Below are 26523 nucleotides of genomic sequence, written 5' to 3' on the forward strand. Positions count from 1 at the left end.
TGTGTGGTAAGGTAATTTTTTTTTTTGATAAGAGTAAAAAAGACGTGTCCTTTCTGTTCAGCCCCTCCTTTACCACTGTGAACTGTGTCCTAACCCCCAACAGACAGTTCAGACCCTGTTTTAAACCTTGTTTTACAGGTTATTTCTCCAGTATATCTTGGAGATGAATTGAAATCATTGCATATAATTTTGCATTATGGTTTTTAATAGCTGAGTTGGTAGACATTTATGTTGTTTCCAGTCTTTTTTTGCTACATTGTAAAGTTGGTCATGCTTATTGAAAGCCTGTGGCTCAGTCGGTAGGGCGCCGGCACCATATACCGAGGGTGGCGGGTTCAAACCCGGCCCCGGCCAAACTGCAACCAAAAAATAGCCGGGCGTTGTGGTGGGCGCCTGTAGTCCCAGCTACTCGGGAGGCTGAGGCAAGAGAATCACCTTAAGCTCAGGAGTTGGAGGTTGCTGTGAGCTGTGTGAGGCCATGGCACTCTACCGAGGGCCATAAAGTGAGACTCTGTCTGTACAAAAAAAAAAAAAAGAAAGGTTCCAGAGCCAAAGATGAAAGATAATTTTGAGGTACGAGATGAAAGGAAAATGGAGGCCCAGTTTGAGCAATTAAAATGGCTTTATTCCACCCAGGTTTAGGTGGGGAAAGATTTCCAACCGGGAAGAAATCCACACGTGGGCAGTGGTGTATGGGGGTGTTAAAGCTCAGGAAGGTGGGGGTCGAGACCTTCCCTCTCCTAGGTTGGACATCTGTTGGACGGGTGGAGGTTCCCAGGTGGGACATCTGGTGAGGTAGTATAGGGGGTTGACCGTTCACCTTTCTCAGGTGGGATATCCAGTGGGAGAGCGTAGGGGGTTGATTCTTTTAGGTGAGTCCACCCTATTTGGGGGGGTTTGACCCTATCATTTATCTGCTTATAAAAGAAGAACGTAGATCGCTGTTATGAATGCATTCTATAGTTTCAGATAGTTTACTCAATCACTTGGAGACAGTGCTTTCCAAGAAACGTTTCCTGCAGTGAAAAGGATGGCAGAACTTTTATGTGCGGTGTTTTTATAGTTAGTCTCCTTGGAGTGTGGTGATATTGTATGTGGAAATTGGTACAACTTATCAAGTGCGCTGTTCTGGAAAAATTCTTTTCCTCTTCTTAGGACTTCTGAAAAGAGTTTTACTCTTTGCTGTGTCGAAAATTCATTTAGGATTGGATTGAACCTGTGTGTATTTTTTTTTGAGACACGGCCTCACGCTGTCGCCTTGGGTAGAGTGCCTTGGCAACAAAGCTCACAGCAACCTCTAATTCCTGGGCTTAAGGAATTCTCTTGTCTCAGCCTCCCAAGTAGCTGGGATTACAGGTGCTCACCACAATGCCTGGTTATTTTTTTGTTGTAGTTGTCATTGTTCTTTGGCAGGCCCAGGCTGGATTCAGATTCGCCAGCTCTGGTGTATGTGTCTGGTGCCTTAGCTGCTTCAGCTACAGGCGCAGAGCTGAACCTGTGTGTATTAAGTGTTTAGCCGGATGAGTTGAGGGGGGGGCGTTGGGTTGTGAATGGGTTATTGTAAAGAAACCAAAATGTGAATTTTTAGGGTCTCCAAATAAGATGTCACCTGGAACCCAGCCTTTCAGATGGATCAGTTGTGTTTAAGATTATTGTTTTATTTAACATCTTATTTATGTTTTACCACTGCTATTTTCCTCAAATATATTCATTATCAGGAAGGTAATGTATCTGTTAAATTATATAAGTGTTTCTTAATATTAAAGGAATGTGTATTTGGGTATGACTAGATTTGTTTTTCAGCATTCTTTTTTTTTATTTTATGTACACAGATGCCTAAAATGGCTTCTTTATCTTTTTCTTTATTGTTTTTCATTTTTATTGTTGAATCATAGCTGTGTACGTTAGTACAATCAAGGGGTACAATGTGCTGGTTTCATATACAATCTGATATACAATCTGAAATATTCTCATCAAACTGTTCAACGTAGCCTTCATGGCATTTTCTTAGTTATTGTATGTGGACATTTGTATTCTGCCTTTAGTAAGTTTCGCCTGTACCCATTCTAAGATTCACCATAGGTGTGGCCTCACCCATTATCCTCCCTCCACCCTAACCTCGCCCCTCCCTTCCCCTTCCTTGGCCCTTTCCTCATAGTCTTGTGCTGGGTTATAGCCTTCATGTGAAAGCTATAAATTAGCTTCATAGTAGGGCTGAGTACATTGGATACTTTTTCTTCCATTCCTGAGATAATTTGCTGAGAAGAATATGTTCCAGCTCCATCCATGTAAACATGAAAGAGGTAAAGTCTCCATCTTTCTTTAAGGCTGCATAATATTCCATGGTATACATGTACCACAATTTGCTAGTCCATTCGTGGGTCGATGGGCACTTGGGCTTCTTCCATGACTTAGGAATTATGAATTGGGCTGCAATAAACATTCTGGTACAGATGGCTTTTTTATATTGTGATTTTTGGTCTTCTGGGTATAAACATAGTAAAGGAATTATAGGATCGAATGGCAGGTCTATTTTCAGGTCTCTAAGTATTCTCCAAACCTCCTTTCAGAAGGAACGTATTAGTGTGCATTCCCACCAGCAGTGTAGAAGTGTGCCCTTTTCTCCACATCCACGCCAACATCTCTGGTTTTGGGATTTTGTTATGTGGGCTACTCTTACTGGGGTTAGGTGATATCTCAAAGTAGTTTTGATTTGCATTTCTCTGATGATTAAGGATGATGAGCTTTCTTTCATGTGTTTGTAGATCGTGCATCTGTCTTCTTTAGAGAAGTTTCTCTTCAAGTTCCTTGCCCATCTCTCCCACCCTGAGATGGGATCACGTGTTGTTTTCTTGCTAATACATTTGAGTTCTCTGTGGATTCTGGTTATAGACCTTTATTGGAGGTATAACCTGCAAATATTTTCTCCCATTCTGAGGGCTGTCTGCCTGCTTTACTTACTGTGGTCTTGGCTGTGCAGAAGCTTTTTAGCTTGATCAGGTCCCAGTAGTGTATTTTTGATACTGCTTCAATTGCCTGGGGAGTCCTCCTCATAAAATATTCACCCAAGCCGATTTCTTCAAGCGTTTTCCCTGCACTTTCTTCAAGTATTTTTATAGTTTCATGTCTTAAGTTTAAATCTTTTTATCCAGTGAGAGTCTATCTTAGTTAATGGTGAAAGGTATGGGTCCAGCTTCAATCTTCTACAGGTTGCCAGCCAGTTCACCCAGCACCATTTGTTAAATAGGGAATCTTTTCCCCACTGAATGTTTATAATTGGCTTGTCAAAGATGAAATAACGGTAAGTAGCTGGGTTCATCTCTTGGTTCTCTGTTCTGTTCCAGACATCTACTTCTCTGTTTTTGTGCCAATACCATGCTGTTTTGATCACTATCAATTTATAGTACAGTCTCAGGTCTGGTAGCATGATTCCTCCTGCTGTATTTTTATTGCTGAGTAATGTTTTGGCTATTCGAGGTTTTTTCTGATTCCATATAAGACGAGGTATTGTTTTTCAAGATCTTTAAAATATGACAATGGAGCTTTAATAGGAATTGCATTAAAATGATATATTGCTTGGGATAGTATAGACATTTTAACAATGTTGATTCTTCCCAGCCATGAGCATGGTATGTTTTTCCATTTGTTAACATCTTCAGCTATTTCTTTTCTTAAAGTTTCATAGTTCTCTTTGTAGAGATCTTCCATGTCCTTTGTTAGGTATACTCCCAAATATTTCATCTTCTTTGGCACTACTGTGAAAGGGATAGAGTCCTTGACTGTTTTTTTAGCTTGGTTATTGTTGGTATATATAAAGGCTATAGATTTATGGGTGTTGATTTTGTAGCCTGAGACATTGCTGTATTCCTTGATCACTTCTAAAAGTTTTGTAGTAGAGTTCCTAGAGTTTTCCAGATATATGATCATATCATCTGAGAAGAGTGAAAGTTTGATCTCTTCTGACCCTATGTGAATATCCTTGATCGCCTTTTCTTCCCTAATTGCAATGGCTAAAACTTCCATTACAGTGTTAAAGAGCACTGGAGACAATGGTCAACCTTGCCTGGTTCCTGATCTAAGTGGAAATGATTTCAATTTAACTCCATTCAATACAATATTGGCTGTGGGTTTGCTGTAGATGGCCTCTCTTAGTTTAAGAAATGTCCCTTCTATACCAATTTTCTTAAGTGTTCTGATCATGAAGGGATGCTGGATATTATCAAAAGCTTTTTCTGCATCAATTGAAAGAATCATATGCTCCTTATTTTTTAGTTTGTTTGTGTGCTGAATTACATTTATAGATTTACGTACATTGAACCAGCCTTGAGGCCCTGGGATAAATCCCACTTGGTTGTGGTGTGTAATTTTTTTGATGTGTTGCTGGATTCTGTTTGTTAGGATCTTATTGAGTATTTTAGCATCAATATTCATTAGTGATATTGGTCTGTAATTTTCTTTTCTTGTTGGGTCTTTTCCTGGTTTGGGGATCAAGGTGATGTTTGCTTTGTAGAATGTGTTGGGTAATATTCCTTCTTTCTCTATATTTTGGAAGAGGTTTAGTAATACAGGTACTAGTTCTGCTCTAAAGGTTTGGTAGAATTCTGACGTAAAGCCATCTGGTCCTGGGCTTTTCTTTTTAGGGAGATTTTGTATAGTTGATGTTATTTCAGAACTTGATATAGGCCTGTTCAACATTTCCACTTCGTTCTGGCTAAGTCTTGGTAGGTGGCGTACTTCCAGGTATTGGTCGATTTCTTTCAGATCGTCAGATTTGTGAGAGTAGAGTTTCTTGTACTGTTCGTTAAGGATTTTTTGAAATTTCTGAGGGGTCTGTTGTTATTTCATTGTTACCATTTCTGATTGATGAAATTAGAGATTTTACTCTTTTTTTTTCCTGGTTAGGTTGGCCAAAGGTTTATCTATTTTTTGACCTTTTCAAAAAACCAACTTTTGGATTTATTGATCTGTTGTATAATTCTTTTGTTTTCAATTTCATTTAGTTCTGCTCTGATTTTGGTTATTTCTTTTCTTCTGCTGGGTTTGGGTTGGAGTGTTCTTCCTTCTCCAGTTGCTTGAGATGTCCCATTAAGTTATTAACTTTCTCTCTTTCCGTTTTCTTGAGAAAGGCTTGCAGTGCTATAAATTTCCCTCTTAGGACTGCCTTTGCAGTATCCCAGAGGTTCTGGTAATTCGTGTCTTGATTGTTGTTTTGTTCCAAAAATTTGGTGATTTCCTTCTTAATCTCATCTATAACCCATCTATCCTTCAGCATAAGGTTGTTTAGCTTCCATGTTTTTGTATGGGTATGCAGGTTCCTGTTGTTATTGAGTTCAACTTTTATTCCATGATGGTCTGAGAAGATGGAAGGAATAATTTCTATTTTTTAAAATTTGCTGAGGTTACATTTGTGGCCTTGGATATGGTCGATTTTGGAGTATGTTCCATGGGCTGATGAGAAGAATGTGTATTCAGTTTTGTTAGGATGAAATGTTCTGTAGTTGTCTTTTAAATCCAGATCTTGAATGGTTGAGTGTAAATCTAAGATTTCTTTGCTTAGCTTCCTTTTGGAGGATTTATCCAGCACTGCTAAAGGGTTGTTAAAATCTCCAACTACTATGGAAGTGGAGGAAATCCAGTTGCTCATGTCTGTTAGAGTTTCTCTTATAAATTAAGGAGCATTGCGGTTGGGTGCATAAATATTAATAATAGAGATCTCATCATATTGAGTATTACTTTTAACAAATATGAAGTGTCCATCCTTATCCTTAATTATTTTGGTTGGTTTAAAGCTTGTTGCATCTGTGAACAGTATTGCAACGCCTGCTTTTTTCTGCTTTCCATTTGCCTGGAGTATAGATGACCATCCCTTCACCTTGAGTCTATATTTGTATTTTAGTGTAAGATGCGATTCTTGTATACAGCAGATATCTGGCTTGAGTTTTTGTATCCAGTCAGCCAACCTGGGCCTCTTTAGAGGACAGTTTAAAGCATTCACCTGTGAGAATATTGATAAGCCTTTCAAGAATCTGGTGGACATGTTTAATCCTTTTGCGACTGTGGAAGTTGGAATTTGATCAAAATTTTCTGGGTGGGTTTACTTTTGTGGTGGAGGATTACACTGGTCTTTATGGATGATAAGTCTGAGAATATCCTGGAGAGCTGGTTTAGTTATGGCACATTTCTTCAACATGTGAATGTCATTGAAGTATTTAATTTCTCCGTCATAAATGAAACTCAGTTTAGCTGGGTACAGGATCCTGGGTTGAAAGTTATTTTGTTTTAGGAGATTAAAAGTCGATGACCATCCTCTTCTAGCTTGAAAGGTTTGAGCAGAGAGATCTGCAGTTATTCTAATATTCTTGCCCATGTAGGTAATGGTTTTCTTTCGTCTGGCAGCTTTCATAATTTTCTCCTTCATATTAACTTTATTGAAATTGATTATGATGTGTCTGGGGGGGATGTCTTATTCGGGCTGAGTCATGATGGAGTTCTGAAACTGTCTGCTATCTGAATTTCAGAATCTCTTGGCAGGTCTGGAAAGTTCTTCGTAATCTCATGGAGAAGAGACTCTGTGTCCTGTGAAGCCACTTCGTCGCTTTCGGGGATCCCTATAAGACGAATATTGTTTTTCTTTGAATTATCCCAGAGCTCCCTGAGAGTGATCTGTTTTTGTCCTCCATTTCTCTTCCTCTTTGAGAGTTTGGGAGCATTTGAAAGCTTTGTCTTCAATGTCAGAAATCCTTTCTTCTGCTTGGTCCATTCTGTTCCGAGGGATTCTACTGTGTTTCTCAGATCTTTGAGGGCTGCAACTTCCTGTCTTGTGTCAACATCTTTGGTCATTTGGTCTTTGAATTCGTTGAATTCTTGAGATATCTTTTGGGTTACTGCTTGGAATTCTAATCTGATCTTATTTGCTATCCAGATTGTGAGTTCAATTTCTGACATCTGAGTTATTTGTTTGTGTATTGGATCTTGTGCTGTGTCTGTCCCATTGATCCTTTGGGGAGTTAATCTACTCTGATTATTCATATTGTCAGTGTTTTTCTGTCGATTTTGCCTCTTAATTGTTTTTCACGATTGCCTCTGGCCGTCCTCAGAGTTGGGGAGGTGTCTCTCCAAGATTAGACCCCAGCGGGATCACTCTATTGTTGCTGGATCTTGGTAGAGAGTGACCTTGTGTAGTTCCTCTGGGGCTGCCCCAGCCAGGGAGTTCTGGTTGTGGAAGCAGCTCCAGAGTGTGACACACCCGGATCCAGCAACAGGGCGGGAGGTGATGCGCTCGGTTCTGGGAGTGCCTGGCGCCCAGTGACTTTGGCACAGAGAGCCCAAGGCTCCAGCAGTCTCTGGCAAGGAGAAGGGCTCTGTGCAGAGGCAGGGAGGACTCCAGAGGGCACGCGGCTACCGGAGTCCCTGGCCAGAGCAGCAGACCAGTGTGGAGGCAGGGAGGGTACAGGAGGGAGGACACAGGGTTGTGCGGCTCTCGCAGTTCCTGGTCAGGGGATGTGGAGGCCCCGTGGGCACGGGTCCGGGATTGGGGGTCGCGGCACAGCTCTTATGGAGGTCTGGGCGGTGCCCAGCCCAGGAGTTTGAGGTTGCTATGAGCTGTGACACCACTGCACTCTACCCAGGGCAACAGCCCAAGGCTCCAGTGTGCCAAAACCAGTCTCACTCTGCCCCTGAGGGTTAAGGGTATAAGGCAGCTCAGTCCCCACCCTTAGGGTGCTCAGTCACTAGGTTTCCAGCTCCCACCCGATTCTTCTCTGTCACCCTGAGGGCGGAGCTTTCCGGGGCAGTTCTCTCACAGTGGCTCCCTGCGGCCCACAGCCGAACAGCATCATCTCCGTCCGGCTCAGCGACCCAGTCTGGGGCCCCAGACAATGCCCAAAGTTCTCTGCACTCCTGCCCAAGCTCTCCCTAGGGCATTTCAACTGAGTGCCAAGTCCAAAAACACCAAAACAGTTCACAGGTAAGTCCTTTCCAGTTTGCAGTCTCACTGCTGCTTGTACTTACAGGTGACGGAGGGATTAGGTCAATCCAACACATGGAACCACTTGCCAGTTTTCCACTGTTTTTGTCCTCCTCTTGGGGTTCAGAAGTCCCTTGCTAACTCCCTGTATCCTCAAAGGGATTATTATAGGCAGATCCCACTAGCCAGAGATGCCTGGAGTCTTATCTCCCCAGACTCACCGTTCCCTTTTTCAGGGAGTCTGTTACTCGGCCGCCATCTTGGATTCTCTCCTTCTTTATTTTTTATTGTTGCTGTTTACATTTAAGGTTTTTTTTTTTGTTGCCTTTTTTTTTTTTTTAAATATGGAACGCTTCATGAATTTGCATGTCATCTTCGCAGGGGCCATGCTAATCTTCTCTGTATCATTCCAATTTTAGTACATGTGCCTTGGAGTAAGACTAATACCCTAGAGACTCACTAGAATTCCAGGGCTTGGAGCTACTCGAATATGATCCAAGTTCCAACAGCCAGGATATCATCTGTTCAGTATTCATATAAGTTGAGAGTTAAGAATTTGTGAAGATTCACGCCTGTAAAACTACCTCTCTGGGACGCTGAGGTGGGTGGATTGCCCTGAGCTCACAGGTTCAAGACCAGCCTGAGCCAGAGCAAGACCCCTGTCTTTCAAAATAGTGGTGAGCGCCTGTAGTCCAGCTACTTGGGAGGCTGAGGTAAAAGTATTGCTTGAGCCCAATAGTTTGATGTTGCTGTGAGCTATGACCCCATGGGACTGTGATGGTTGCAACAAAGTGAGACTCTGTCTCAAAGTATGTGGGTGTGCCTTCATTGAGACTACCCTGTAGTACATCTGTTCCTCATTCCTTAACCTTTGTGAACAGTATTTTGTTTTAAGATACCTTTTTTCATGGAAATAGTAAAGTATTTTTGCTTTGCCAGAAGTAGATATGTTAGAAATACTGTTTTGTTAAGGTTTCATCTATTTTTAAATTAATGAGTCTTTGCCCTGAAGAATATATGTGCTGTGTATAGACAAAGAAAACAACAAAAAAAATTTGGTCGAAAAGAGTTCAAAGTAAGTGTAGGACTAGATTAGTAGCGTGTATAAATGAGAGACAAATAAATAAGGTACGAAGGACATTTGTAGAGCTCATGTTCCTCTTTTTCCTGACCAGTATCTTACATTGGTAACATAATTTCTCATTATATCTAGTATATAAAAATAATATTGAGCTACTACAATTTAATATCTGGAAACATGCTTACTTTGTAATACTCAGATATTGCAAATGCATTTTATATCCTTTTTTTTTTTTTTTTTTTGGTTTTTGGCCGGGGCTGGGTTTGAACCCGCCACCTCCAGCATATGGGACTGGCGCCCTACTCCTTGAGCATTTTATATCCTTGAAAGTCTGACAACTTTATAATATCAGTAAACTCTTGGAAACTTGGATATCTGAAAGTACAGAAGAAAAAGTAGTTTTGAGAAGTCACTATTTGCAGATCTAGAAAGGTTCTTTTTTTCTTTCCCTTTTTTTTTTTTTTTTTTTAATTGGAGCAGGATGTTCACTTGCAGAAACAGCCAGAATGGGTTGGTTTGAGCACACTGAAATCAACCAGATCACTTCCTGGTTACTGTGCATGAAATGGTTTCTTGGTAGCTTATAACTTTATTAATTTGGAGATAGACTTATTCTCTCCCTTTCCCATTCTCCCTCTTCTCTCTCTCTCTTTAAAGCTTAGTGGGTTTAGTATGTAGCTTAGTGGGCAAGAGTATAGTCTTTGGAACTGGCTCATGAGCAATAGCTAACATTGATTCTATCTTTATGTACATAATCACATTTAATATCCCACATCAAAACTATGAGGTAGGTCTCAGAGGCATGTTTGAGTTGAGCCTATGGCACTAATGTCAGCATGGGCAGGTTGCTTTCCCTCCTAGTTTCATTTTTCTCATCTGTAAGATATACAAATAATTAAAACTTTCTGTAAAACATAAATTACAATAGGGCTGTTTGAGTGTTGAGCAGGGTAACCTATGTATCCAGCATAGTTCCTAATGGATAGTAAAAGCTCAACAGATCTGAGCTGTTACTAAGCTGCTCTTCATCCTGGGCAGGCTTCATTTTCTCCATCGCTTTTCTGGCCTCTTTTCTACTTAGAGACACCTCTTTGGCTTCTTGTTGACTTGAGGCATTTCCTTGCCTCCTCTGACCCTTGTTTAATGCAACTTTGAGGATCCCTTTTGACTGGTTCTCTTAACAAATCCTTGTTAATTTGCTTGCTATTTTGTTCATTCAAAGACCACGTGGAATGATTAAGAACACTCTGGAGCAAGGGTTCTCAACCTGTGCGTTGCAACCCCTTTTTAACAATGAAAATACATTGCAGCATCAGGAAGGTTGAGAACCACTGCTGTGGAGCCTACTCGGTTTCCTCCAAATCCCACATCTCTAACTTACAGACTTACTTTGTGATCTCTGCAAGTTAATTAACTTAACAGTATTCTTGTATGTTTAATGAACAATAACGAGACCTACCTCATAGTTTTGATGTGGGGATATTAAATGTGATTATATACATAAAGATAGAATCAATGTTAGCTATTGCTCATGAGCCAGGCCCCTAGTTGCTGCTTAATTCAGCTGGTCTCCTGATGAACGACTGCCTACTATATGTGTGGCACTTTTGATGTTTGTGATGTAAAATAAATCTTACTTATTATACAAGCTACCTTAATAACAGTATTAACATAGAGATAGTAACAGTGTGCAAAGAATATACATCATATTGCGCAGACACAAGAGATACACGTACTTTTTCTTGGGGTTTGTTAGGGGAGGTTGAACGTGGCTGTATGACTTGAGAATTATGTGGCATTGTGCTTGGAGCATGGGACACTTAAAAAATTATTGAATCAGTGACAGTTTCAGTGTGATATGAGACTTTTATTTATTATATACCATTCAGTGTTATCAAACTGCTGGCTTTTGGTGGCCTTATGGTCTAATTTGAACTTCAGGGACCAAATAATATACAACAGGATAATTCTTCCGCTGTGCTTCTCAGTCATTCTAGGCAATACTTCTTGCTTTGAGTGTCATTTTTGGCACAGTTTGGGTTTTGTGTATCGTTTTTGATTTAAAGAGTAGGAAAGTTAACACTGGGTTGACAGTTACCACTGACTGTGGACTTAGTTATTTACTATCAGGGTGGGCAGTCTATGAATTCTCTTCTTATATCTGGTTTATAAAAATTTGATATAATTGGAGCATTTTTTATGAATACCAATTGGGCCAAATTCAAAACAAACTTATATTATGATAGATATATCTGTACATGCATGTATAATTCTGAATGAGCTATGGGAAAAGTTGTGGAAGTTAAGTCAACAGAGTCGTTTATAATCATGGAAATTAATCATGAAGGCAGTTTTTGGTATCAGCTAAAAGCATAAAGTAGTCTAAGTTAACTTCAGGACTCATTTGATGATTACTTTGTCAAAATTTTATATGTTTCTTGATCATTTTGTGTTATTTTCCTAAAACACATCTTAAAACATAACATGCTGTGATCACAAAGAATATTTCATATAAATTGTTCTTATAGTCTTCAGAATACGGTTCATCTTCGTTTTGCACAAATAATTGACAATTTCATGTGACAAGATTAGAAGACTACTGGAATACAGAAAATGCAATTGTTAAGAATTCACAGGAATCACATAGATTATTTCTAAGGAAAGAGTTGTAGGGACTAATAGAGACAAGCAGAAATGTGGTCAGATCATCTGCTCCCAGAAGGGCCTGTGAGTTAGAAACGTGCCTCTGGAATTGGACAACCTGACTTTAAAAGGTGCAGTGCCTCTGACTTCCCATGGGCCCTAGGTTACTTAACCTCTCCATCCCTCCTCTCTCAGTTGTGAATTGGAGATAGTCATAAACTAACACAGGTCATTGTAGGGATTAAGTGAGATTATGCATGTTAAATGCCCCTCACAGTGTTTGGCAGGTAGTAAACTCTCAATGAACAGTTTATAAAATGTCCACAAACAAGGAGTTGTTAAAACAGTCTTATCTGTTAAAACAATCATACTGCTTGCTGGAAAAGCAGCTAAAGTATAATCTTGAATTTGTCAGCAACTGTAGGCGGGTTTTACTCGAGTAAAATGACTCATATATATGTTTGTCTTGGTTCTAAGTATCTGTTGTTGGCAATTTTGTCATTCAACCCTGTCCCCAAATGTGGGAATTACATTCATATTCAACAGCTAGTAATTATGTTTCTCTTCAGTAGTAATGGTATTTAAATATTGTTACATCACTTCATATCCTTTTTCTCTGTGAATCATTTTGCACATAATGTAGGAGTTATCTGATTTGGGGGTGTTCCAGGAAGTCATGGTGATGCTGGTTCTTTTCCTAGAGAAGTCAGATACAGGAGACTGACAGATGGCCTCACGCTGGCTCCTCTCGTGCCTGATTGGAGGACAGGACATTATTAGCTCTGAAGTGAAAAGGCTGCTTGAGTACATGTACCCACTGGGTGACTAACACAGCCACACAACCCTGGGCCTCCCCTCCGGGCAGGCACCTTCCTGCTTGGAAAGCAGGTCTGACAGCAGGTGCGCCCAGGGACCGGGAGCTGGAGGCAGCAGGAGCCAGTTCACCTTGCTCAGTTGCTTTTTTCAGGATTCTTGACCCTAAAAGCCCTGCCCCTGGCGAGTAGAGGGGGCGAGTGGAGAGTTCAAACTGTTGCTCTAGCTGAAGTTCTGGCACGTGGACAGGAAGTAACCTGTGGGGGCACACACAGCCAGGTGAACAGAACCTTTCAGAAGCTGTCAGTAAAGAGTGAGCTGGTGGAGTTCTGCGAGTAGATTGGGAGTGAAGAGAACACAACCACGTCAGCCAGGACTCTGGTGTCCTTCACTTGGATCAGAGCCCCTCCAGAATTTAAAACGCATATGGACGACTTGTAAATAATCAGAAGTGCTAAGTTAAAGAACTAGATGGTGACTTCTCTTATCTGAATTTTAATAAAATTTTAAATTCTACTTTGAGATAGAATGAAAAAATGGAAGAAATATATGTAAGAGAAAGCGAAGAATCTTTAGCAAAAGTATAGTTTTTGCAGTGAAGGTGTATCCGGACAATAGGTTATAAGTTAATTTTAAACATAATAATTTGATATATTGGGTCTTTACTTGATTGAATAACTAACTTTCATAATCAATTTTGAGTAATTTTAAAATGCATTTTGAGAAATATTTAGTGAGGACCTACTATGTGCTAGGTGCTGTGGTAGATAATAGAAGTGCCGAGCTGGATGAGACACCGTCCTCTGTCCATGGAGACTGCAGCTTAATAGAAGAGACACGGGGTCAGTGAGATGTTACAGGACCTCACGTGGAAAGGCCGTAGGTCAGAAGACGCAGAGGCCACTTCCAACTTGGTGGTAATGGGCAGTGGTAAGGCAGAGATTATTCAAGCAGTGTATAATTCGATTTCTGATTAAATTTGACAAAATAATTCCTCTATTATAATGAATTCTTGTCAGTTGTTTCTGGAACTTTATAATTTATTTTGTTTCTCATCTTTCTAGAAATTAGGAAGCAAGTCATAGACGCCCACCCAGGACTTGTTGTTACAACCATAAGTTAAATATTTTATTAGTTATAGAAATGTTAAATATGTATCTGATGGCAGATGCTCTGTGTTTAACCTATTGGCAATGTGTCCTGTTCCTAATGATCTCAAAAATATGAGTTTACAAAGAAACAAAATGACCTACCAATTGTACACTGTTGATCTTTTTATTTGCAGATGAAAAAGGCCACAGAGGGAAAGGGGAGGCCAGGCTAGCAGGACCTTCCTGCATCCTTCCCAGCCACTCACCCCACTCTATTGGCTATTAGGCTTCTTTCTATAGAAGAGTTTGAAGAAACTTACTCTGCAAATCTCATAAAACATTTTAAAACTATTAACTTAAAGCATTATATAGTGGAAATAAGATAATAATGCTGATGGTAGCATAAGAAATATTTTCAATGGAAAAGTATAGGTCATTTATGATGTTAATTGAAAATCGAAGAACATTTAGGCTTCTTTTAAACACATCAGACATTGCATATTAAACTAGAGGAATGTGAAGATGTATACAGCAGTTCACGTGGCTCTTTTGAAGAAGAAATCTGGGTGTTAATAGGACTTTGGGTTCATGGCACTGGTTCTTCCATTTATATCGCTTTCTTTTGTTCTCCTTTTCCCCAGTTGTTTATACCATTTTTATAATTGCAGCTATGATCAAGATCTTTTGTTGTTGTTCCCAAGTGAATAGAAGAAGGAGGGAAGGAAGCCAAATGATTTTTCAGAGATTATTATGTTAGCAGGAGACAGGAGGAGGAGGAGGTAAATGGAGTTTTGAGGTTGTGTACTTTTTGAAAAGACACTTATTTAATGTGGGATTAATTTAGTGAGGTGTATGAGGGACTGGGCTAGAGCATAGTACTTAGGGTTGGGTTATCAACCTTAAACAACGAGATTCTGAAAAAATGAAGTAGAAACTTATTCAAGCTCCAAGCTTGAGGTTGACCACACGAAAGCATACATTCAGGTTGCCCTGAGCAAACACTCCCATTAGCAGCAGTTATAAATGGGTTTTATGGGGGGAAAAAAAGAGGCAGTTTCTGAATTATTACCAAGAATTTACATTAAAATAGTATAAGCCATTGATTTGCTATACTATGTTCCTTTTATCACAGGTTCCTGGCACTTGTAGATTGTGGGTGAGGCTGCTAGTCAGGAACAAAATACCTTCAATCACTTGCCCCAAGGCGTGACTAGGGGGTTGTCCCTGTGGCTGAAGTTCTGTACTTCCATCTCTCAGCCCTACACATGCAGCTCAGATTGTTCTGAGCTGTTTTCTTTTCAGGCTCATAGATGATCTCCCAGTAGAAGTGGGGGCAGGGAAACTGGAGCAGGTCTTCTCACAAGACCACCTGCTGGTACCTTAGCTTAGGCTATTTCAGGATGCTGTTTCCAGACTAGCTATTGCAGGTATCAGGTGTGTGTGGCCTGTAGTTGCCCAGTATGACCCATCAGAATAGAGGGATTCCAAGGCCCGTTGTGGAGCTCCTTCCTTTACTCTGTGTTAGTCCTAGCTGCGATGTTGGTCTGCCTCTGTCTGCTTTCTCCGGGTGTCCTTCCATGCTTTGGATTTACAGCATGGCAAAATAAATACTAAAACTTTTACATGTAGTAGTGGTGTTTATTAAGATCTTAACATTTAAAACAACTTGTATTCTTTTTTTGGATTTTGGCCGGGGCTAGGTTTGAACCCGCCACCTCCAGCATATGGGACCGGCGCCCTACTCCTTGAGCCACAGGCGCCGCCCCAAAACAACTTGTATTCTTGATATATCTTAGCCCGTGGTACAGTAGGAAAGTGATCACAAATAAGTAAAACCATTCCTGAGAGACACCATTCACTGGGGGTGAGAGATGAGGTGGAATTCAGAAACTCAAGGTAAAATGCAAATGACCCATCCACACTGTTTTAGAAAAAAAAGTCCCAGAGCAGCCTGTCCCGAAGCAGGCAGCGGCTGCAGGACTGGCTGCTCTGTCTTGGGCCAGAAGGTATCTTGGTGATGTTGTCTTCCTGGGCCTCTCAGGGACTGTTTTCTTTACATCAGCTACTTTTTCTCTGCTCACCGGTAGTTTCTGCTTTCTCATTTTTTCAATTTGCTTTGGTCATCATTGTCTATTAAGTTCTCAACCTCATGATGTTTTACAGATATATATAAAAATTATCTTTAACTTCTGTTGCAAATTGATTCATTCTCTCAGTTTTTTCTAGTTCAGATTCCTAAGAGAGGAATTGAATAAATTTATCAATACCTTTGGGATGCTTTAAGGGTGTGGTAAATGCACTGGTGTGCCGGAGCCAGCCTGAGCTCTCCATCCAGTGACATTTCATTGCACCGTGGAGACTGGCCACTGTAGCAGGAGGGTTCGCAGCATGGGAATCGGCTGGAGCCTCAAACCAGGCCTCCCCGCCTCTGCCTCTAATGCTAGGACGGTTCTGAAACCTTTGTGAGCACAGCACTGGGTAGGCCTGTAGTCCTTAGTATTGTACAGTCTCTAAGATGTAATGGTAAGTGAAAAAGAGAAGGCGTAGAATTAATTTATAGAAAAAGGAGATTAAATATGTGCACATGTGCATGAGTACATGCAGAGTCCTGTGTAATGCAGAGAGTATTTTTTGGAGACAACAATGATTGCTTCTAAGAAGGGTGTTTGGAGTGGGTTATATGCATGGGGGTCAGAGATCACTTTTGGACATTGTCTATGGTTAATTCCAAACATTAGTAGCCAATAAAATGCTTATATAGTCATAATAATGTCGTTTATAATTTACTTCAGTCTCCTATTATCCTAATGTTGTAGATGTAAGGGCAAGTGAATTCACTTTTCTCTTATATCCTTAAGGTCACAGCCATACCCCTTTGCATTTACTACACATTTGGACCATGGCTTTTCTCACTCTGTTCTTTCCTTGCCCTGAGATTTTAAATAGTTCCCTGACCCTCTCTTTGGTGTCTCAGTATGTAAGCTTTTACTGTATCACTGATAATAGCCAATCTACGTGTTGCATGGAACCTGCTTTCTTGACAACACCTGGCATTCCCTATTCTAATGGTATTGCATTCTAATGGAGACTGGTTGTCTAATTTTGAAAATGTCTAATTTTGGTCTGCCGTGATTTCATGGTTTCTGTGTCTGCCTCTTTTTTATTCTATCAAAGAAAATTATTCTGACACTTGTTAAAAAGGTAAAGAAGACCTTCTTTAGGCCTGTTGCAGTAGGAATGGAGACTATCACAGTAGGAGGGAGGGATCAGGCTCAACTCAGAGGACAGAGTGACAGGTGGAAATGAGAGCCCAGGGCCTGGCAGAGGCAGGAGGCTGTGGGTAGGCGGGTCTAGACTAGAGGGTAGGGGATTCCTGCTGAACTGATGTCAACAGAATTCTTGTGGAAGACATACCAGGGTGATCAGTTATCAGGGGTGGGAGTGAGGAATCTATCTGCTCGTATGTCAAGGGTGACTTGATATTGGGTGGGAGGACTGTTGCTGCAGCTGGGCTAGGCAGGCTGAAGACAGGACAGGGCCCAGGCTGAGGCCTGGTCGGATGAGGGCTCAGGATCTGACTAAATTTTGGTCAAGGAAAGGGTGTTTGTCAGCTCTTTTTGTGGTTGTTTTGTTTTTCTTAGTACACTGTCAAATTCTTTTTCAACGAAACATTGCATAGGCAGCAAGCTTAGAATCCTTGTGTATTCCTGCTATGCTGACAGACTTGGTGGCTTACACAGCACGCGTTTGTTCTCCTGTCATTCCGCAGTCAGAGACCTGAGATTGCTTCCACTGGCTGAAGTCAGCATGTCAGCAAGCTGGTTCCTTCTGGAGCCTCCAGGGGGAACATCCATTCCCTGGCCCCTTCTTGCTTCTTGCGGCCGCCTGCTTTCCTCAGCTGGCGACCTGTCCACCATCACTCCTCCTGCTTCCTCCTTTGACCTTTTTGCTCCCTCTGATAAGGATCCCTTTTATGACATCGGGCCCCTTGCATGATCCGGGATAATCTCCCCATCTCAAGATCCTTAACTGAACTGCAGCTGCAAATCCCTCTTGCCTGTGAGTTAGCTTTTACATGTTCCAGGCATTAGGATGTGGACATCTTTAGGGGACATCTTCCTCTTACCATACCTGGTGATATCTAAAAATGTCTTTATTTTTCTTCATGCTTGGTATGGAATTCCAAATCGATGGTAATTTTTTCCTCAGAACTTGGAAAATATTTGATGCCAGTCTGATTCTCATCTGGTATGACTTGAAATTTCTCCCTCTTTCTAAACTTCTGAGATATTTTGCTTTAGTTGAATGTTACAGTTGGGGTTAGGTGAGCATGCACTTAATTCATTAGTGTCCAGCTGAGAGTAATTAATGCTCACAGGTGTGCCTCTGACAGGGCTGGTGCTTTTGCAATGTGGTTTTCAAATTCTAGGTCCTTATTCATTTAAAAGAAAGAGGGAAACATGGAAAGTAAGAAAGGAATAAGTAAAACACTTTGACATTGATATCTCACAGTACTTAAACGCAGTGTCTCATGAAACATTCACTTCACTGGTTCCTATGCAGTGTGTTAAAAATGTCCGGCTGAACTGCAACCAGAAAATAGCCGGGCGTTGTGGCCGGTGCCTGTAGTCCCAGCTGCTCGGGAGGCTGAGGCAGGACAATCGCCTGGGCCCAGGAGCTGGAGTTGCTGTGAGTTGTGATGCCACGGCACTCTACCGAGGGCGACCAAGTGAGACTCTGTCTCTACAAAAAAAAAAAAAAAAAGTCTCAAACCTCTACTGTAGTATTTGCCAACTGTCTGAAATAGGGGCTGCAGGTTTCATGTTAAAAATTACTGTGAAAAACCACGTTAAGATATACAATGTATGAAAAGAGCATTCCTACTTAGCTTTAATGTTTTAAAAACGTTTTCCTTGATAAGTTTTATTAAACGTACTGAGAAAGTGGCTAATTTTGGAGCACAAGATTAAGCATGTTATGAAGCTGCTGTTTAAAGCCCCTGTTTGTTGTTAGGTGGAATGCTGGGTGTAGGCTGGTGTGGCTCATAGCTGGGATGTAGCCTGAAAGACATGTTTCACCCTCAACAAACATCATCTTTGTTCCATGTCCATGTGATCACAGCAAGGTCTCTTTCCCTCCTTGGAAAAAGACTGAATGCATCTGAAACTTCTGTCTTGTTCTCGGTTCATAAATAGTTTAAAGTAGGGCGGCCTTGTGCTTTCTTTGTTTCAGTTAGTTGCAGAATGTGTGAGGTATTGTCTAAGGCTCCTGGTGTGTTCGAAAACTGTTAAATAATAATGAAATCTTGGAATAGATAAGTTACTCTATGAGGACGGAAGTTTTAGTTAATTTCCAAGGCCAAACTGATTGTCTAAGAAAGGGTAAGGTACTTTTAACATTGTCATTGATGATGTTGATACTCAAAAGTCAAAATGTAAACTAGGAAAAATGGTCTGCTCTGAATTTGTTTTATTGGATTAAAATCAAACTTTGGTAGCTTTATATGAATTTCTCCTTACAATTTGTTGTTAATTGACACCAAGATAAAATGCTTGCCTTCAAAGAATATAATTTAGGAGGATATTTGATTCTTCAAAGTTCTTGGGAATTTAAATTTAAATGGATTAAAATTATGTAATTGTCAGTGTTTAAAATACTTCTTAAAGGCCATCTTGCGTCTCCGCGTGTGTGCGCTTAAACTCAGCTGGTCCACCCAAGACCCCCTGGGCACCAACCCTAGTCCCCCGCGCGGCCCCCTTTACGCTCCGACAAGATGAAAGAAACTATCATGAACCAAGAGAAACTTGCCAAACTACAGGCACAAGTGCGCATTGGTGGGAAAGGAACTGCTCGCAGAAAGAAGAAGGTGGTTCATAGAACAGCTACAGCAGATGATAAAAAACTTCAATTCTCCTTAAAGAAGTTAGGGGTAAACAATATCTCTGGTATTGAAGAGGTGAATATGTTTACAAACCAAGGAACAGTGATCCACTTTAACAACCCTAAAGTTCAGGCATCTCTGGCAGCAAACACTTTCACCATTACAGGCCATGCTGAGACAAAGCAGCTGACAGAAATGCTACCCAGCATCTTAAACCAGCTTGGTGCAGACAGTCTGACAAGCTTGAGGAGGCTGGCTGAAGCTCTGCCTAAACAATCTGTGGATGGAAAAGCACCACTTGCTACTGGAGAGGATGATGATGATGAAGTTCCAGATCTTGTGGAGAATTTTGACGAGGCTTCCAAGAATGAGGCAAACTGAATTGAGTCAACTTCTGAAGATGAAACTTGAAGAAGTTACTGGGAGCTGCTATTTTATATTATGACTGCTTTTTAAAATTGTTTTTGTTTATGGATCTAATAAAATCTAGATCTCTAATATTTTTAAGCCCAAGCCCTTGGACATTGCAGCTCTTTTCAGTTTTTGCTTATACATAATTCATTCTTTGCAGCTAATTAAGCTGAAGAAGCCTGGGAATAAAGTTTGAAAGAAAGGTTAATAAAGTTCTTTGCCTAGTAAAAAAAAAAAAAAAAAAAAAAAAAATACTTCTTAAAATACTCTAGTTGCCGTTTTCTTCTGTAAGTTTGTGCCCAGAGATATTTTCCTGTATACTTGAGTATTTCCTGTATGCTTGAGTATCCAAACATCTTCTTACCCTTTCTGCCTGAAATATGCCTCTTTCACTTTGAAACTTGGTTATGTTAAATGTAAAGTCAATACAAATAACTTAATTTGGCTTGAAAATACAATTAAGAAAACTAATATTTTGCTAAAATAAGAGGCTTGATATTTAAAGTATTGACCCACATATTTCTGTGCACTCTTTTATTTTTAATGATAGGAGCTTTTTCTTTGGTTACATTTATTTTAAAAATCATGTAGAATTAATCTTTAGTTACCATGATATTTTGGCAACAAGTAATATTGTATTTCAGCCAAAATTTTCCAAGTAAGCTTCTGTTAATCATGGGTTTGTCCTGCAAGGAGAGCATGAAGATTTAGTGAATTATTGGAATAATGCACTGTTTAAATTTTTATTTGATAATGATGTGGTGTAAGTACCGACTAACACAGCTGTTAATGTTTAATAGTAGCCTGGAACTTTGTTCACACTTGTACACAGACATAAGACAGCTGTTGACATCGTTTGTGGTTTGGGGACAAACTCTTTGTTCTTTCAATGGAATTTTAAAATAAGCAATGAGAATAAAACCAAAGGAAGTATTCTAGTGTAACTCTTAGTAAACTACTCAACTACGGATCAGGTAGTCTGAAGCATAATTTTAGCAAATTCTGTGTGAGGATAGTACTTCTTACTCTATATATGATTGCCTTGAAGTACAGATTATTAAATACTGTCTCTAAACTCAGTATTGAAAGATTGGCCCTTCCGTTTAGTCTCTTCTAAGAAGCAAATTTGGGGCCAAGTGCAGTGGTTCACGCCAGTAATCCTAGCACTCTGGAAGGCCAAGGCAGGAGGATGCCTTGAGCCCAGGAGTTCAAGACCAGCCTGAACAAGAGTGAGATTGTGTCTCTACTAAAAATAGAAAAACTAGCTGGGCATTGTGGTGGACACCTGTAGTCCCAGCTACTCAGGAGGCTGAGGCAGGAGGATCACCTGAGCCCAGGAGTTTGAGGTTGCTGTGAGCTGTGATGATGCCATGGCACTCTACTCAGGGGGACAGAGTAAGACTATGACTAAAAAAACAAAAACAAAAACAACCCCCCCCCCCCACAAATTCGGCTATATTTTATGAAATTAGTCTGACTTTATATCTACTCTTTTTAGAATACATTTGTTAATATTATAAATTTTTCTCCCCAAGGATGGATGTTAGAGATTTAGAACTCATTTGATTTAGAAGCAACTGTTCTGATCATGTTTAAGTCTATCATCATCCGTGTCCCATTCAAGGGTACGGAACCTGAGACCCTGGGGCCACAGGCGGCCTTCAGGATGCTTGAGCATGGCCTTTTGGCTGAATCCATATTTTACAGAACAAATCCTTTCAAATAAAGAGATTTGTTCTGTGAAGTTTGGATTCTATTGAGAGGCCATACTTGGGGACCTAAAGGGTCACCTGTGTCTGTGAGGCCACACGCTACTGGGACATTTTCTTGGTCCTCGCTGCATCTTCACTTCCCAGCTCCATACCACATCCAGTTCTTGCCTTACACTTTTAAACTTTTCTGGTTACCTTGGAGATGCAGTTGAGACTCCTGGGACTGGCAGCAAGAATAAAGGGCTAGTGTAAACTGCCTTATAAGGAGGGATTCGTCTATTGAATTTGGACTGATCACCAAAGAAATTCATGTTTAGCAGCTCTGATAATAGAGTTTAATAAGTAGTCAAGTTCTCCACTTTGAATTTAATTTCTATTAATGTTCTTTCCTTGCTCTATAGTAGCACTATGAATGTAAAGTTTTAAAACTGGGCAGGAGAAGGGGGGAAGGAGCTGACAGAGTCTCCTGAGTTTCACATATGGTAACAAATATGCACATAGTTGAGTAGATTAGCTCCAGCTTCTGTTTGCATTAATTCATTGTGAAAATCCACAGAAGTGATTTGTACTTCTGTTTTATTGACTCATTCTGTTTGCTTATTTATTCATACTTCCCCCAAAGGAAAGCTTATTTGTTGAGGTTCAGAAGAATGACCAGACCCTCCAAAAGCAAGCCAGTGTGAAACAAAGATTATTGAGGAAAAGAAAGATAAATGTACAGAGCAACCGCAAGATACAGGTTACAGAGCAAGATGCATTGGCCATAGACAAGAAACGGCCCTCGTGGTGACAAAAAGGCTGTGGTTTTGTTCTGGGGTCCCATTTTACACTGTCTGGGTGAGGCCCTTCCTGTGGTTCAGAAGTCACCGTGGAACCACTGTGATGGACAGTTAACAGTATGGTCATTAGCCTTCAGTTACTCTAGGTTACTTTCCAAATCCTGTTGTACCTGGGCTGCCTGGCCCGCTGGGCAGTCCTCCTCACCCCAAGTGTGCCATTTAGTTGGTGGGGTAGGGATTAAGGCAGGACAGCACTAAGATGGGCCTGCCAGTCCTCATTCCCAGGGGGCAGTCACTGAGGGCATCACCAAAGCCTGGGGCACCTGCTTTGTGCATTAGGCGAGTCTCAGAGGTCCCTTGAAAAAAGTGGTGACATACTTTTCCCCAAATAAACTTTTTTTTTTCCTTTTTTTAGCATCAATGATCCCCATATCAGACAAATAAACTTTTGAAAATTTACAAATTTCCAGGCGGCACCTGTGGTTCAAGGAGTAGGGTGCCGGCCCCATATGCCGCAGATGGTGGGTTCAAACCCAGCCCTGGCCAAAAAACCTCAATTAAAAAAATAAATAAATAAAAAACAAAAATTTACAAATTTCCACTTTGCTACTTTTATTACTGTAAACAACTTCATGCTTGTTTGATTATCTCATTGGCATAAATCCTTAGAGGTAGAATTGCTGGGGAGAAGATATACCCATTTTTAAGATTTTTGATGCATGTTGTCAAGTTACTGCCCGAAAGCTTTTATGTGAATGTGTGTTTACCCTCCTGTGATGAGCTGCAGGTTTCTCCAAGTTGTTGTCATTGTTGAGCAATGTTGTGCATTTTTGGTTAGTATGAAATACAAAATGATATATATATATGTATCATAATATATCATAATAATATATATATTATTTTATATATATATAAAAAAAACACACACACACATACATCACAGTGGTTACAGTGCCGGCCCATACACTGAGGCTGGCAGGCTCGGGTTCAAACCCAGCCTGAGCCTGCTAAACAACAATGACAGCTGCAACAAAAAAATAGCTGGGCATTGTGGCGGGTGCCTGTTCTCCCAGTTACTTGGGAGGCTGAGGCGAGAGAATCACTTAAGCCCAAGAGTTCAAGGTTGCTGTGAGCTGTGATGCCACATCACTCTACCGAGGGCAATAGTCAGACTCTGTTTCAAAAAAAAAAGAATTAGGTTACACTGATTGCATTCTTAGGTAAAGTCCCTCTTGTTTCCTGCCCCCAAGAGGTGTGTCATTCACTGTGACCCCACCCCTTTTCCTCCTCCCCTCTCCCTGCTCCCTCATTGTTAGGGAGTACATGTACTGCCTTCCAAAGTGATATTTAAAGACTCGTATTTTTTTAGTTACTAATGAGGTTGGTTTTTTCCTATGTCTTGGTTTTCGAATTTAGATTTTACTTTTATTAGAGCTACATTTGGCTTAAAGATCAGCACTCTGTAAGTCTCGTTTTAAAGAGCAGACTCCTGTGTTCCTCCCTGCTCACTGCCCACTCTGGCGAGGTATCCACACCCCACTGCCCTCCACAGTGCTGGGTGACTGCTGTGTGGCTGCTGCTGCTGCTTTACTGTTATGGGTTTCCACTGGTTTCCTGCTTTGAGGAACGAGCGTTTGGTTTTCCACCCTGTACCGACCTCTGCCACATCCCCTCACCTCACAGGGAGTTGACTTCCTTTAATCCCTTCCTAGGTTTTTACCCCATCCTGACCTCTTAGGAACCACCATTTGCTGGGCCTCTGAGGGATAGGATTTCAAGAACTCCTATATTTTCATTTTAGCAGGGTTCTAGGAGAAATGAATGTGAAAGTATGCTCCGTCTGCTGTCTTTAACCAGAAATCCTTTTTCGTGTCTTTAGTAATCATTTTTTATAAAGTAGTGGTTAAAATTATGGGCTATTGAGTCAAAAACATTTGGATTTAAATTCTAACTTTGCTATTTACCAGCTTTGTGACCTTGGACAAGTTATTTAAAATCTCTGAGCCTAATAGTATTGAGTACATTGGATACTTTTTTCCCCCCATTCTTGAGATGCTTTACTAAGAAGAATATGTTCTGGCTCCATCCATGTAAACATAAAAAATGTAAAGTCCTCATCTTTTTATGGCTGCATAGTATTCCATAGTATACATATACCACAATTTGTTAATCTGTTTATGGGTTTTGAGCATTTGGGCTGCTTCTATGATTTGGCAATTATGAATTTGGCCGCAGTAAACATTCTGGTGTAAATGTCTTTGTCATAAAATGACTTTTTACTCAATACTATTATGAAACCAATATATAGTCACTTACACATGCATATGAATGATAAAACACAAAAATAGTCCTGAAAGGAGGGGAGAGGATGGGGATGGGTGGGGGGAGGGCAAGTGGAGGGAGGGTATTTGGTGGGATCTCACCTAGTGTGCACAATGCAAGGGTACATTCCTTTTTTTTTTTTTTTTTTTGAGACAGAGTTTGTCTATGTTGCCCTTGGTAGAGTGCTGTGGCATCACAGCTCACAGCAACCTTAAACTCTTGGGCTTAAGTGATTCTCTTGCCTCAGCCTCCCGAGTAGCTGGGAGAATAGGCGCCTGCCACAACATCCGGCTATTTTTCGTTGCGGTAGTCGTTGTTTGGCCCGGGCTGGGTTCAAACCCATCGGCCGCAGTGCATGTGGCCGGTTTCGAGCTGCAAGGGTACATTGCAAAACAACTAAGAGTATTTTAGAAATGTCTTCCCACAAAAAATAAGTAATTAGGTGATGGTTATGTTAACCAGTTTGATTTAAGCATTCCACACTGTATATGAAATCATCACATTGTAACCCATCAATGTATACAGTTATGACTTAATAAGGATTAAAGCATTACTGGTGGTACCTACTGGGGTGTGGTGAGAGTTCTGTGTGGTGAGGTGGAGAGAAGTGCTCACACAGGATCTGCTGCCCGCAGCGCCCCATTCTGCTGGGCACTCGGTGAGCGCCGTGTGGCTGTTGCTTCTGCTGCTCCTCTTGTGAGTTCTCTCTCATAACCTTTGTTTAATTTTCTGTTGAAATGCTGTTTTTTTCTTCTTGATCAGAGATCCTTTTTTTTTTTTTTTTTTGCTGGGGATTCATTGAGGGTACAATAAGCCAGTTACACTGATTACAATTGTTAGGTAAAGTCCGTCTTGCAATCATGTCTTGCCCCCATAAAGTGTGACACACGCTAAGGCCCCACCAACCTCCCTCCTTCCCTCTTTCTGCTTCCCCCCCCCCCCATAACCTTAATTGTCAGAGATCCTTTTTATATACAGTCTATCATTGGCCTTTTTTTTAACCGTCCTTGGATTATGTAATCATATTTATACTATTAATATTTCATGCTCTGATCTGTACTACTATTATTAGATTTTTGTTTTTGAAAGACACCTAGTGCTAATAAGGAAGGAGGGTGCAGGCGTGCGTTTGTCTCTCGGTGTTTTCTGTACACACGTGTGTTGTAAAGCTGAGTCACAGTAACTTGTTAGGAGGGTGCTACAGTAGTCGAGGCAGTTGATAGAGGGACCTGAAAGGCTAAAAGAAGACATGATTATTTTCATCATGTAAGATAAATATTTTTTTAACCCCCGACATATATCGAATGCTAGATTATTTTATGGAGCTCCAAATTCCCTTAGTTTGTAAAAGCGTTTTTGAATGTTCTTCCCTTCTCTACCCAAGGGGGTTTCGCTTGAAAACCTGGACCTTTCAGTTTCAGTTTCTTTTTCAGTCCCCAGTCTCCATTTCTGTGAAATTTTTGATTCAAAATTGGTTCTTGAGAGAGAGGATTTGTCATGTCCCTGAGCTTATTGCTGTTAGTAAATTTGCTTTCTTTTGAATATCATATATGTTGCTGTTTGAAAGGTATAGTTATAGATACTTATCCTTTTACATTTAGTCGATTTTATTGATTTGTCATTTTAAACAGTATTCGTGTTTTTATTTTTATTTGGGTTGGTTTTATAATGATTAACTTCATGCTTCTTTGAATAACTCTCCTAAATTTGATCTCTCCAGATTCAGAACAGGATGTAGCACTGAAACTTGCTCAGGAGCGAGCGGAAATCGTTGCTAAGTATGACAGAGTAAGTAGCCACATTGACTCTTTGAGTCAGTTTTAT

General features: G+C 40.6%; 2 protein-coding genes and 1 non-coding gene across 5 annotated transcripts in view; 2 read left to right on the top strand and 1 right to left on the bottom strand.

Annotated features, from left to right (window-relative positions):
- The window catches only part of USP6NL (USP6 N-terminal like), a 176790-nt gene that overhangs the window by 64170 nt on the left and 86097 nt on the right, over nt 1-26523 (top strand). For all 3 annotated transcript variants that reach the window (XM_053572719.1, XM_053572718.1, XM_053572720.1), the window contains exon 3: nt 26420-26487. In XM_053572719.1, the coding sequence (XP_053428694.1) occupies nt 26420-26487 (68 nt within the window). The remainder of the gene's footprint in view (nt 1-26419; nt 26488-26523) is intronic.
- Nucleotides 8305-8407, bottom strand: LOC128573175 (U6 spliceosomal RNA). The gene has a single exon (XR_008376344.1). It is a non-coding gene; the product is annotated as a U6 spliceosomal RNA (small nuclear RNA).
- LOC128572681 (transcription factor BTF3) lies at nt 19261-20138 on the top strand. The gene has a single exon (XM_053572721.1). It carries the CDS (start codon nt 19368-19370, stop codon nt 19854-19856), a length of 489 nt encoding a protein of 162 aa, XP_053428696.1. The 5' UTR covers nt 19261-19367; the 3' UTR covers nt 19857-20138.

This window comes from Nycticebus coucang, chromosome 20 (assembly GCF_027406575.1).
Source record: "Nycticebus coucang isolate mNycCou1 chromosome 20, mNycCou1.pri, whole genome shotgun sequence".
NCBI lineage: Eukaryota > Metazoa > Chordata > Mammalia > Primates > Lorisidae > Nycticebus > Nycticebus coucang.